Source organism: Parasteatoda tepidariorum, chromosome 5, assembly GCF_982258835.1.
Source record: "Parasteatoda tepidariorum strain Cologne lab strain chromosome 5, Ptep-v5.0, whole genome shotgun sequence".
Lineage (NCBI taxonomy): Eukaryota > Metazoa > Arthropoda > Arachnida > Araneae > Theridiidae > Parasteatoda > Parasteatoda tepidariorum.
In genome coordinates, this window is record NC_141759.1 from 55,983,218 (window position 1) to 55,998,182 (window position 14,965).

A 14,965-nucleotide genomic window follows, 5' to 3' on the forward strand; every position below is an offset into this window, starting at 1 on the left:
AAGTGCTTGATTTTCCCGTTTCGAAAATGAGATTTTTTTCTTGGCCATGTCGGTTTTCGACACGCATTCTGCAAAAGCGTGCTTTCCATATTGTTCCATTAAACGTTTTCACAATTCATTCAACCGCAATCTATTTCGGCTTACCGTCGGTCCATAGCGCATGAAAGCGCCAAACATTTTACACGTTTGATGAAATACTTGCTAGTCTGCATGAGCGTGGACAGAGCTGGGTTTGGTGAGATTATTGCACTCTTGTGTGCAACTCTGCTGCATTTTGAAAGATAGTCCCAATTTCAGGCTTCATTTCCCCACCCTCTGATATCAAATCGAAATATCTTTCTATCATTTTATAATGGCTAATATAATCAAGGAGAGAGTTCTTTGTCAGAAACTAGTTATTTTATTATGATCATGCCAAGTGTTTGAAAATTATTTTGCATTTTGTTAATGTATATAGTGCTTAAAAATATTTTTTGAGTGCTTAAAAAGTACTTATGTTTTGTTGGTTTTGTTATGTTTGGCTATGTGCCCTAATACATCAATATAAAATACTTCTTTTGTGTTTTCTTGCTCATTATGGGACATTAATTTATTTTTAATCATGTTGTACATTCATCTTGAGAATCTTTTCAGGAAAGTAACATTTGGTTTATTCTATATTTTTAGATGCTCCAGAAATAACAGTTCCCCATTCGTGGATTCATGCAGGTGAAGGGACCAATGTAAATATCACTTGTATCATAAGGGGAGAACCAATTCCTTCCGTCATGTGGAAAAAAGGGGGTGATGGTCAAGTAATTCATGGAAATGACCATTACCACATGAAAACTGATGGCCATCTTCATATGCTTGAAATCCGTCATTTGAAGGAAGATGACTTTGGACGCTATGATTGCATAGCCAGCAATTCATTGAGTAGCGTTTCTGAAAATATTCACATCATTGGTAAGTAATTTTGACCTACTGCCGATTACCTTGAATGCTAATTTTCTCTTTTTATTACTGGGCAACTCCTTAACTTTTACATCCTGACCTTAACTCAGATAAAATGTGCGGGTCTCCTTTCGATAAAAGTTTGATAATTTTTTGGATAAAGTAAAAAATAATTTAGAAACATTTTTTTTTATCTAAGAAAAGAATAATACTAACATATTTTGAACATTTGTAACCTGAATGTCATTTATTCTAAATGTAAAATAAGTTTAAATAAAATTTCCGATTTGCTGATTTTTTTTCTTTATTAAAGATATTGCAAAATGAAAGACAAAAATTATGTAAAAATGATCAACTATTTGTATTAATGTTATTAAATTTTAATATGAAAAATACTTTCTGTAAAAATCACTAACTATTAAATTTGAAAATTTTCTTTTATAATTTCCAGATTTTTTATTTTTAAATGCTGGCATACACACACACACATATATATATATATATATCAATCAATCAAATGTTTTTGAATCTTATATAATAATTGTAAGGATTCATGGGGTGTGTGATCATTTTCTATTTCTTAACTTATTTTATTCTGATACAAAATGATAAATAGTAAATTTAATACATTATTGCACAAGTGGCACTCAAATTCACTAGAATTTGTTTGCTGTGATACTCATAAACTCTAATGCTGTCTCCCATTTTCATAAAATTGAAAATTTTCCATCAAGAGATATTTTGTATTAATAAAAACTATTTTTTTCTGAGAAAATAATTTCTATGGTAAAAGCTCTTGAAATGAATAGAAGGTTTACAATTATTTTCCTAAGTGTAAATTGTTCATATGTATGCATTTGTAAATATATTAGTAAAAATATTTTTGTACATATAGTTATTATTTTTTATAAAGTTCTTCAATATAAAAATCGTACTTTCTATTTTAGAATTTACTCTGCTTTGCTTTAAAACTATTTAAATTTCATAATATTTTTATTAATACTTAGATGCATAGTGCAGAATTTAGAAAGCACCAGAATTTGTAATTGTTTCACAAAATATATTGCATAAGAATTGTTTTTGAAAACAATAAATTATTTATTTACGAGAATATCATAATCATTGTACTATTTACTAATGTCAATTTTTTACACACTAATATAATTTATTGTCCAACTCAAGATACATAAATATTCGTCTCACAGACAAAACTTGTAGCTTTTAAATTAAAAGAGATAGAAAGATGAACTTCTAAGTACTTTCTAGAATGTTTATGAATAGTGCTTGTTTATGAATCCCGAGTTAAGTATGTGATTTTATTACACTTTCAAATTTAATAATTATTTTTATTTTCCTTTGCAGGAACACCCCAAGTTCCTCATTTCACTAGCAAACCCCATATATCTCAGGGAACAAAATACACCATTTCCTGGATTGTAGATTCTCATACACCTGTTGACGAATACTCTCTTATGTTCAGAAAAGTGAGTTCAGTATGATATACTGTTTTATTATAAATATTGTAACTTTTGTTTCAGAATTTAGATTTTTCTTCTTTTAATAAAACACAAGATATTCGAGAAAATGTGTTAAATACTTTCTAAGTGTTGTGTAAGTAAATGTACTTTCTTTCGAAATCATTTGATGAATTATTAAAATTGACTAACAATATATACTGACCCAATGAGTACAAGTAACTTCCGTTCGAAGAAAGAAAACAATTTTTTCTCATATACAAGTTCCCTTTCACTGTTAAAGAACATTGGCTACTTAGCTGCTCTGTTTGGCGCTATTTGCCTTTGCTGTGGCAGCGAATTTAACTGTTTCAAAATATCTAGACCAAAATAAGGAAATTAGTAGTTTCCGTAAACTTTAAAACTTTTAGATAATGTATGTTTGGGAGTCAACATTTAAGATTTCTCAATGAATGAAGAAAAATAGCCATTTTAATTGCATTGCAAAGATTAATAATTAAGAGTTATAGCTGAAATTCTTCTAAAAATTCTTTTTTAGTTTAAAAAAATTTACTTTCATTCATTCTTAAAATATGCTACATATATATTTAAATTTTATTATTTTCCCAAAACAATTTTTAAATTGTTTAATAACTACCAACATTAGGTAGAAAAGTTAAAATATTATTACTAAAACCTATGAAGCTGGGAAAATTGACATGATAATTAAATAGCAAGATGATTAAGTTACAAGTTATCTGCAAGATCATGATTTATAAGAATGCTATAAAACAAGAAATTTTACTCCTAAATTTTATGGAGTTTAGGAAAAAGTAATAGATGCAGAACAAATAATTTTTCTTTATTTCAGAAAAAAAATTTTTTAATTAAAAGTGCATTTACATATTTTTTTTTTAAATATCACTTCTTCAATTACCTTTTTTGAGGTAATATTTATAACAATCATATCTTGAAATTATTGAATGTATTACCATATTTAATGAAAATATATTTGGGGAAAATATAATTTTTACAAATTGTATTTTTTCCTTATTTTTCTCAATATAGTCAGCAATCATGATTAACCCGGAAAAAAAATATTGTTTTTAATACATAAAAATGTGTAGTTTCATTTATATAACAAACAAAAAAAAAAAACATGTTTCATCCCTCTTTTAATTTATATGTTGTTAAACTTTCATAATTACTCTGTTACTTTTAAAATAATGATCATGAAAAATGTTTTTTTAAAAGTGTCTTCTTTTTTCAAAATGGAATATTCTGAATTGGACAAAAAAACATTGTCCAATTAAAAAAAATATATAAATAAGGTATATTGAAAATATCAGCAAAATATTGATATTTTCTGATGCTATATCACAACGTTGAAAAATTTAATATCACATAGCACTACTGGGTACATTATTAAAATTAGTGTTTTGAATGTAGCTTTCAGCACTTAGATATTTTGTAATTATTAAAAAGATAATTTTCTAATTATAATAAATGGATTTTTATAAGTTGTGACAAACATTTTCTAGAAAGCAAACAATGGCGAATGGGAAACTAAAACGATACCTGCATCAGACAAAAAAGAAGGCAACACTCATATACAGGTGTATCAACTAGTTAATCTGGAACCAGCTACATCATATGAAGCTGTCGTCACAGCAAGGAACAAGTTTGGCTGGAGCAAACAGAGTGAAGCCTTTGTCTTTACAACGAAGAAAGAAGGTAGTAGTGACATGCTAATTTATAAGTTTTTATTTTAAATGATCTTTGTTTCTTTTGTCAATATTGTTTAATGGTTATGAAGATTTTGTAACTTCTGAAAAAGTTCTCATTTAGTAACATCTGGTAAAGTTGTTTTGGCAAAATTTTGCATAAAAGCAGAATATCTAATAAGAAAATAACTATATATTATCTTCTATAAAACATTAGAAGCTTAATACTGTTTTTTAGTAAAGAAATTATAAACAGTTAATGAATATATTAGCACTATGTAATCATGCACAAAATTGAAATTATTGACCCAAATATTATTTCTTACCCTTTCCTGAGACTTTACATTATTAAATAAAAACAAGTTTTGAAAGTTCAACAACTCAAAAAAAAAATATTCATACTTAATAGTATTTGATTCAAAGTGATGCTTTTTTAATTTATAACTGTCGTTGAATAGCCAACCCCATTTTGTGTTAACAGTTACCAATATTGAACTCCGTAGCCTTGTAATTTTGAACCCAATCTAGAAGACAAGGGAATTCCTGGATAAAGTATCGGGAGAAATTTGCATTTGTGGAGGGTTTTTTCTTATGAAAGTAACCCGCATTTGCATTACATGGAGGAAAAACCTCCCACGGTTAGCCTGATGGCAAAGGGGACTCTAACACATGATCCGTCTATCACTAAGGATATTTTAAGTCTGCACTGCGGTCGGTGCAAGCCAAGAGCAGAATTCATATTGACCAGCCATCACTGGTATTTGAACCTGCTCTATACCCCATGCCACTACAGCTCAAAGTGATGGTATTAATCATAACCAACACATGGTAGTGGAGCAATCAAGCAATCACAGTCAAGCAATTCTCCCTGTGAATTGCCGCTGACTTAAAATTATTTAAATTTATAGAAACATGTTTCAGAAATGTAACTACAAACAAGTTGTTTCAGATAGCTTTCAAAATACTAATTCAGTGATCTCCCCCTGACATTACCATCTACCTTGATTTTTCTAGCATTTGCCTGATATTGTTAATCGAAGGTTTTGTCTGCAATTTGCATTTAATATTAATTCCAATGAGGAAAAAATTACTTACACCTCTCCTCAACAAATAAATTTTTTTTAAGGAGTTATAGATTGAGGGGTTAAAATTACCCATAGTGCAGCCACTCTCCAAATTTCCTCAAAGGATTCTGAAGCTATAAGAAAGATACACAAACTTTTTCTATTTATTATTGTGTTATTTTGCATTGAGCATCAAAACAAGAGATATTTATGTATATTGAATCTGTTGCTTGTATAGGACTGCTATCACAATTTTCTGACAAAACTCTCAAAACTAATTTAATCATAAAAATTTTTTTAAACTCTTTGATGAAGTAAAAATATTTTTATATATACATAATTCTTTTTGATATTTTAAACACATCTCATTTCAACACCTTCAAGTTTGTACATTTTCTTGTATTTGAATTTTGATATATTTATTAAAGTAAAACTACATACTATTTCACGAAGTAAAATATTAAAAAAAAAAGGTGATTCCATATTGTTATTGGTTGATTATGTTTTAATTGTGAAAGTACAATTTAGAGTTGACACTTCATATTTTTTTAAATGTAATCTTTGAATTGCCCATCCATTATTTTTCTGCTACAGAATCAAGTACCAGCTCTGCTCAGGCCACCTCAACTTCTGCTGGTGCAATACCAGCTGAAAGCACAACTGAAATTCCAATAGATATAGGAAATGATATACCAATCATTAATGGTCAGTTTTCATTTGGTGTGAAAATGTAACAATGTGAGGTTAACCCGCATGTCTCAAGTCTTGTGTGCAGTAGTATGCGTTTTCATACCCATGTCTTGTGGACTTGTCCTTGTTAGTTTTGTTAACAATGTAAACTTTTCTGCAAAAAGTTTTGCTTTTCAAGCTTGTGAGACTTCTCTTTCGTATCTTCTGTTTATTTGTCTATTGAAATGATAAAACTCATGTTTTGAAATTTAAAACTGCATTATGCGGCTGCAATGAATTGACATCTTTAACAATGGTTTAGTCATGTTGAATCTTAATTTTAAATATACTCCATAAAAATTTCGGCATACATTCCTCACTACTTCAAATTAAGCCAATAGAAATGTGTCATATGTTGCCTAAAATTTAAATTTTAGTTTTATCATCATAACAAAATTAGCGTACATTTTAACATTGATAAATAATCTTTTTTGTCTTAGGAAAGCAGTAAGTCAATTATCCTCAATAAACATAATATAATAGATTAATAATTAGGGGCCAATCTAAAAGAAATCAAGTTTGTTTTAGGATCCATTGCAACAGTGTTTCCCAAAGTGTGGTACGTGTACCCCCAGGGGTACACAAACAGTTTAGCGGGGGTACACATTCTTATACGAAATATCTTGCAACAAACGAAAATTTCAAAACAATTTTTATTTAAAAACAGAGCTAGCCATGAAGATTTGCGATTATGTATTTTTCTATTGGCTATTTTTTGCAGAGGTAACAGTTAATAATTAATGGTGTCAACAGCCAGTTGTGATTTTTAACTTATGTGCGTATTTTTTATAGTAAAAAATACATTCATTTTTTTATTAGTGGTACACAGCGGTACAAAAAATTTAGAAAATCATAAGTTTGGGAAACACTGCATTACTAAATCAAAACCTCAAAAAGTACCTTTTACAAAATTTCACAGCTGAAAGAAATAATCCTTCACAAAACTCTAAACTACTTAATAAGACCTTTCAAAAGTATACATTTTATAACTATCTTTTCACAATCCATTTTTTTATTACTTAACTGATATTTTACTTTGTTTGCATTCTTACAATTATTTTACAATTAAAAATTTAATTTCATACACATGAAAATGTGCATTTTGGTATGTATTATTGACAAAAACACATTCAAATGGACTACAAAACTTATAGAAGACTGTTAAGTACTTTTTTAACAATAGGCAAATTAGTTTCTTTATATTTTTGTTATTTAAATTCTCATAATCAAGGTTTTTAAAGGATAAGGAAAAGCATGCTTCATAGAATTATAGAACTTAAGTTTGTACAAAACTATCACAAAACCCTGGCAAGAAGTCCTAGATTAACCCCTGATAACATTACTTAAAGCTTGTTTCTTATGCAGAAATTGATTTGAAATTTAATTTGTAAAATAGTTTAAAGTCTTTGCTTTCTATGTTGTTCCTGTTTGATTTTGTGTTTATCTTTCATTTCATATTTATTAAAATTATATTTTGTTTTTATTATGTATGCGCATTATTTATATAATCTTTTCTTTAATGCAGATAAACATTCAGAAAGTGCTCTCAGCAGCTCGTCTACTACCTATGTGAATTTGATGTTTACAATTCCAATGGTTTTTGTATCTCTGTACCGTAATTTACTGTAAATTGTTTTCCTACAAGAAAGATTGGACACCATTACTACGATCTGAACTTAATTGCTTGAAAAAAATTGGGCATACGAGTGTCTTGCAGGAATGTGATACAGAATAAACCTGTCATTCCTCAGATGAAAATATTAGAACTATATATAGTTTGCCATCCATTCATAATAATATGTGGTATTCAGTATTTGTTTTTTTTTCCCTTATAAGTTTTCTATCTTCACGATAAATTATTAAGATTCATTTAATTAGTGCATTACTTTAATCTATACAAATAAAACATTTTTGATCAAAATAAATTTATTACGAACAATGTTCATATATTGATTAATAATGTTCAGAAAAATGTATTCTGCTAAAAATTAAAAAATGTATTCTGTTTGTGAATTTAAAAAAAATTTTTGTCAAGGGTTTACATGTTTATAAAATAACATTTTGATATTTTTTTCAAATAAAATCCCCGTTTCTTGATTAGTAAAATAAATTGAAGGAAAATCATAATCAGTTTTGCTTAGAGATAGAAAACTTTGGCTTGAAATAATTTTGTGATGTGTAAAATTGTTTTCTCCCCATTTTCGTCTTTGTGATGTTGAGTTGTCTATTTATTTTTGTAGTCATAACAGTTTGAGCACACAAATATTATTTTTTATTTGGAAATTTTATGCTATTTTTTAAGTGTGCCTCTTAAACAAAACCATAAATTTTTTTTTTATAAAAATTACTGCACTGAAATTTGGTGTTGCACTCTTTTCTGTACAAATTTTTGCTTTTTAATGATACAATGTGACATAGCTTCATGGTGATGCTGTGGAATGTTATGCAGTCAAAATTGAATTTCTTGAGTTTAAAAAACATATTTCAATTAAGGTTAAGTGGTGTGCACTTTCACTGTTGTATAATCATTTTTGAGTGTATGAATGAATGTATATACTTTACGAATAACCAATATGATGAAATTTAAAAATTTATTTTCTAAGAACTTTTTATCTGAACTGCAGCTTATATTGGGAATTAAAATATTTTGGCCATTCATACTGTTAACTAATTCGTGTTTAGCATTTCATTGCTGTATCTGATATTTATTCATATAATTTTATTGTCTTTCATAAGATACTTTATTTGTTGAATTTGTGTGATTAGATTAAGTATACATTAGTATGGGTCATTTTTAGAAAACTATTTGTTTTAGCAGCTCTTGTAATAAATTTCCTTTGCAGTTCATACACCTTGAAAAATTACTTTTCTTTTAAAAACTTAAATAATATTAGATAGCATGCTCAGTGCTGCTGTCCACAATTTTTATGGAAAATTATTTAAATTGCTGTAAATAGGTTGATGTGTATTTAGTTAGATAACTTTTTTATACACTAAATAAGGACTATCAATTTGTGATGTCTTTATTTCACTAATTATTGTTTAATTAAATATATTAACTTTTCTAAATATATTATTCAAGTGGATGTTTTCAAGCTAGTATGCCTGGTTATTCCATATTACTACCTTTTATAACTTTCTATACAAAGAAAACCAATTTTCATTCCTTAAAAATGTCTTTAAATAAAAGATATTTTAATTATTATATTTAAAAAAAATTTCTAGTTTTCTGAGAATGGCCCATATAATTCATAACATTTAAATATGACTAATTGTAGGGGAAAATCTTAAAAAGTGTTTAAAATTGTACTTTGTTTTTTTTTTAAATCATGTCTGTTACAGCCATTGAACTGACATTTTTAATAACTTTTCAATGGTCATTTCTATGAATTTTTTTTTTCTTTTTAATATGACAATAAAAAATATTATTTTTAGTTATGAATTGAAAATTGTATTATATTAAAAGCATAAGTGGTCATAGAAATAATGTACATTTTTGCTTCTTTGAATTATATGGGCATTATTTCAAGGGCTTACAGTTGCTCCTAGATTCTGATCTATCATTTTGAAATTTCAAATAAAGTTGTAGATATTGTCATTTGTGTTATTTTATTACTTTCAACAACATAAACATTCCTAATCACATTATAAAAATTTTTTTTTAGACATTTACTTCATGTGACTCAAGTTTAACTCTATGAACAGGGTATCCACGCACCTGGAAAGTCATGGATTTCGAAATAGCACAAAATTTGTCATGAAATGTCAAGATTTTAACTTTTTTTAAAAAAAAAAAATCATAAAAAGTCATGGATTTAGGTCACTGAAAAATCTAATTTTTAAATGGAATTTACCCCCTCCCCTCAATTTCATGGTGTTCTGAATATCTGAATTTGTAACAAAATCCCCATTCACAGTCATATTTGATTAAAATATAAAATGTTTTTATCATGTTCTTTAAGAATTATTCCCAAATGAGAACAGAAAAATTAGGAGTATTTCTTTCCTTTCTGATGAACAAGAACAAGTCTTAAGAATGTAATTCTGCAGAAAAAAATATTTGCTTTTGTATTTTTTTCAGATTTTATTGTTTCAACTCTTTCTTTACTCTGTTTTTTAAATTTAAAATCTATAAATATAAAGTTGCAGAGCATGACAGTTTTTGGTTATACCTATTATTGCAATGAATTTTTATAATGCTTTTTTAAATTTATTGTTGTGTTCTTGTCGGAGAAAATAGTAACTTCGGTAAGTCATAAGAAATTTTTGGAATTAGTCATGAATTTGAAAATCTAAAATGTAGCAGGTACCCTGTATGAAACAGTGCGCTCAAAATTGTAGCTGTATGTGAAGTGTCTATTTGGTTTAGGAAATGAAAATGGAGATAGTGCTTTTTTTTATGTCTATGTAAACAATTTAGTATTAAATATATATTTTATTAACAAAAATTTATTTGTAATGCAAACTTTTATATAGTTATGTTTAAACCACATTTTTCAATGTAACTTTTTGTTTTTTAATTGAGATTTCATTACATTTGGAAAATGACAATCTATTAGGTGCAATTTATATAGAATGGTGGAGTGATAATAGCTTGTTTTTTCTTACAGAATAATTTTAATCAGTGAAAAAAAAAGTTTTTACCAAAATATTTGCAATTAAAAAAGCAAACAAAGAGATTGCAACTCATTTTATTTTCTTTTAAAAACTGGTTATGATTTGGAAACTTGTTATCACAACACTACTGTCGCAGACATTTCTGCCTTTCATCAATTACAGATCAACAATGTTAATCCGTCTACAATCTATCGGCAAAAATAGTCTACTCTAAAATAGTTGTTCAATAAAATAAAAAATTATATATATATATATATGTAAAATTTTTCATTCTTTTTTATTGCTATTTTAATATTAAACATATGTATTTGTTTGCTTAAAAGACAAGCTTGCTATTAGGACAATTTCGTCTGCTACCACAAATTATCGCTAATAACGAATTTTTCCTGTATATGTAAAGCAACTTGTAATACCATTTGATTTGCTAGTTTAAATATTTCTGCAACACTTATAAACTGATAGATTTTAATTTAGATGACAATAGATTTTAATTGAAATGGCACCATCAAGTTTCGGTTGGCATTTAAGATTTAAAAATTTTTTTACAAATGACTTATTTATAAAATGTGAATGTTTATTTACATTATGAATTAATAAAACAACTGAAAATTCATCAACCCTAAGTTTTGATAATATAATGAATAAATTTACAAAAGAAATAACAAAAAAATTAACCAAGATACATTCCTGCAGATAATAACAGATTTCTTCTAGTGAAATGCAAAGATAGCACAGGTGTAGATTTAGTTTTGAATGTTCCCAGTAAATAAGCATCACTGGTATTCCTAAATTAAAAAAACAATAAATATTAAAGAGATTTTAAGGTTTGTAAGAATGATAACTTTAAATTTTGTTACAAATTGAAGCTTGGTCATATAGATTTAATCAATTATAAGTTAAGTTCCAAAAGCTGCAGTTTTTAATAAATATACTCAGCAAATAGGTCTGGAAATTTAGCGGCTACCTAAGAAATTTTTTCACATAATGTTTTACCCACCATATTTTCTCAATTAAATAAAAAGTCCTGCTGTATATAAAAAGTCAAATATTTCATAGTTAATAAATTTTAATATTTACCAGTTTGTTTTTCTGTGACTCCCAATAAAATCCAAGAATTTTTAGTGGAAAACTGAAAACTAGTGTTAACTGAATACTTAATCTTTCTAACTAATTGTTAACTTATTCCAATTCATAAGTCAATGAAAACCTAATTTAATAAAAGATAGTTGCTAAAAACTAACAGGAAAAAAAATGCTTTGCTACAATATTAAGACCATTTTATTTTTCTTCCAAAAATTACTTTTGGTAATATCAATATTTTATTGAATTAAATAATTTTCTTTCCTAAAACTCCCAGAATCCACCACTTCCTACCATTTTAGATTAACACATTGCATTTGAGATTTGTTAATTTTGGAAGAAGTTGCAGCTTCTAGCATTGTAATATTAGTATCCAAAAACTATATGATATAATATAATTTAATTTGAGAACTCTGCAAGGCTAGTTTTTAGAGAGCTTTTATTTCTGAGCTTTTTGACAGCAAATAGGATCATGTAAATGTATATATTTAAAACTATTTACTTACTTGACAGTTGGTGCATGTGAAATATTTAGATCTTCCAAATCTATTTCTTCCAATAATTTACTGATGTCCCATAGTTTTATACAATTGTCTAATCCACCTAAAAAAAATAACAGAAACATTTGTGTGATGAAAATGTGTAGAATCGTAACATTTTTATGCCAAGTAAACAAGCATAAATTTATTATTCGATACTTCTAAAAATTTTGTTTAATCTTTTTTAGTGAAATTAATAGCTTTTATAATAAAAAATACTTTACCAGAAGCTAGTACAGTTCCTTCTCGACTGAAACATAAGGAATAAATAGTATCATGGTGACCGGTAAGTTCTGCCAACAAATGACCATATGCAATATCCCAAATGAGTATTTTTTTGTCCGATCCTAAAGAGAATAATTATAATGCATTAACTAGCACACTAAAATATTTTTATCTAACATATAAAAAATGAAGTTAATAAATTAAATATAAATATGAAAAACCATATAATTTTATTATAAAATAAAAGTTGACCTTACAAAGTTATTGTGACACCTTTCCATGGCTGATTGTGCTCCGGAAAAAATCTGGATTTCCGGATTTTTTGCTAACAGTGATCCGGAAGTTTCCGGAGAAAGAAGGTCCAGACGTTTCAAAGAATCATTGATCGCAGAAGTTCCCGGAAATCAAATTTGCAAAGGTGGAACTTAAAAACACAGTTTATTTTATTTGTTTGTAAGGGAGAGCCAGAGAGATACTTTATAAGCTTATATTTATTTTTTATCAGTAAATAGTTGTTATAATCATTACCTCAAGAAAGAAAGACATATTTGTAAATTTTAAATACTTCTCCAGGTCATAGGTATGTATAAGTGGTATAGGTATGTGCAAAATTTTAAATATATTTTAATTAAACTAAGAAATAATGAGAAAAAGGAAAAAAAACTTGTTTAAATTTTTTTCAATTAAAAATTTTTTTTTTTAACTCAAGCAATTTTCCGGAATTTTGACTTGGGCTCACAATCACCCCTGCCTTTCTGAAGTTAATAAGGTGAAAAGAAGAATAAGTGGGCACTGCATGAACTAAATAAGCTGAATCAGTAGCAGTGCATGCACATCATTACTAACCTGTTATCATTGAAAGGCATTTTTTTAATGTAATTTTGCAGCCTCCAGCTTGATTATCAGATCTTTCATCAAACGACATTCTTTTTTTTTTAAACATTTAAAACAGTTTTTAGGAGCTGAACAGTATGAAAATGAAGACAATCTAAAAAATTTATTAATTTAAAGAATATTGAGTTTATTGATTCTAAAAATAAAGATTTTTTTTTTTATACAGGCATCTATGCGTTAAAATCCCGTTCAAAAAAGTGTATTAAAACAAATGGGGCACATTTTGATAAAATAAATAGTTTTTGAAAAAAGATAAGCAGTAAGTTATATGTATTCACTTAAAAATCTGACATTTCATATGTACCAACCTAAAGAATGTTAAGGGATAATGATATTCATCGATATTTTAAACATATAAATAGTTTAAATTAAATGTTACCGTTATGTAAAGCAATTGGATTTCATTTAATTATATTTTCATTTTCAACTTGCATATACAACGACTGCAAAATAAGTATAAGTATTTCCAAAGACTACAAGTTTACTTTTTTGTTTTGCTCAATAATTCTGTATTATCATTTTGATTTTTAACATCTGCATTCAAAACAGTTTGTACGTATAAAATAAACTCAAAAATACAATTCTGATGCTATTCTTATTTCTTGGGAATTTTATAATTAAAATAATTTATTACGCTTTCTTAACTAAAAACATCATGGTCTTAGTGTAACTACAGTGCATATGAAGCTTCATTTACTCATAAACAACATAAACTGAGGAATTAATTTTAAAAAAGTATTGGTTCAAAATTGAAATTAATTTTTAATAACTAATCAGTGAAAATAATCAGTTCTAAAATCATCATTAAAATAAAAAAAGTTTTTTTTTTCACAAGCACTGTACAATTTTTAATAAAACTACAATTTAATTCCAGACAACGAATTGAATGTATGCTGTTATAAATTAAACTGAGTTCATTTTATTTCACTGTTTTTTTACATTTTACAAGGACAATCTTTAAATTCTTCTCATAATAATGAAACATTTAAATTATTACTTTACATAATCCCAGCTTCAGATATATTTACAAAACCGGTACATATAACTTTGTTTAGCAAAATTTTCATGATTACCTTTAAAAGTCAAACACTTAAGACAAACCATTTGTTTCAATATAAATGTCAATAGGGTAAAATCTTTTTAACTAAATACTTAAATTAACTCTTTTGATGGTCTAAGTTTTTTCCTTGTGATTTTTTGAATATTTTCAGTCTAATTTTCAAGCTTAAAATTATATGTACTCCATTAGAAGCCCAAAAACTAATTACCTATCATTAAAAATTAACTACAACTAAAATCAATTGCCACTTTTTTCTGATAAATTTAAAAAAAGTTTAAATAAATAATGAAATTCAACCAAAAAAAAACAAATACAAAAATATATGTTTGAAACTTTGAAGTAGAGCAATTAATGTAAAAATTTTGGTGTTATCTAAAGTTATGCTGATTTAATCTAAGTTTTCAAGTACATAAAGAACATATAATGAGAAATATCTACGAATAAGTAAAAATATTAAATTCTATAAATAAATAAAGATTAAGATGGAAAGAAATAACCAAGAAAAGTAAAACAGAAAAAGAAATTTATTTTTTTTACATACAACAGGGGCTCCCACTCAATTAAAAAAAAATAATTTAAAGATCTAAAATCAAATTTGCCAAGGACCTACTCTGTAACAGTTAGTAAGCTAGTTAGTATACTAGTC

At 26.8% G+C, this 14,965-nt stretch overlaps 2 protein-coding genes across 5 annotated transcripts in view; one reads left to right on the forward strand and one right to left on the reverse strand.

Annotated features, from left to right (window-relative positions):
- Positions 1-9,502, forward strand: part of LOC107438411 (neural cell adhesion molecule 1-A) — a 247,365-nt gene extending 237,863 nt beyond the window's left edge. For 2 of the 4 annotated variants that reach the window (XM_043047606.3, XM_087163964.1), the window contains exons 8-12: positions 667-945; positions 2,296-2,417; positions 3,929-4,121; positions 5,770-5,880; positions 7,430-9,502. In XM_043047606.3, coding sequence (XP_042903540.1) covers positions 667-945; positions 2,296-2,417; positions 3,929-4,121; positions 5,770-5,880; positions 7,430-7,533 — 809 coding nt within the window. In that variant the 3' untranslated portion in view covers positions 7,534-9,502. The remainder of the gene's footprint in view (positions 1-666; positions 946-2,295; positions 2,418-3,928; positions 4,122-5,769; positions 5,881-7,429) is intronic. The other 2 variants (XM_043047609.3, XM_087163965.1) reach the window with 1 other exon arrangement.
- Positions 9,503-11,074: 1,572 nt separating this feature from the next.
- Positions 11,075-14,965, reverse strand: part of Taf5 (TATA-box binding protein associated factor 5) — a 31,077-nt gene continuing 27,186 nt past the window's right edge. The window contains exons 18-20 of the mRNA XM_043047611.3: positions 12,365-12,487; positions 12,108-12,204; positions 11,075-11,306 (exon numbers count right to left, since the gene is read on the reverse strand). Of these exons, the coding sequence (XP_042903545.2) occupies positions 11,192-11,306; positions 12,108-12,204; positions 12,365-12,487 (335 nt within the window). The 3' untranslated portion in view covers positions 11,075-11,191. The remainder of the gene's footprint in view (positions 11,307-12,107; positions 12,205-12,364; positions 12,488-14,965) is intronic.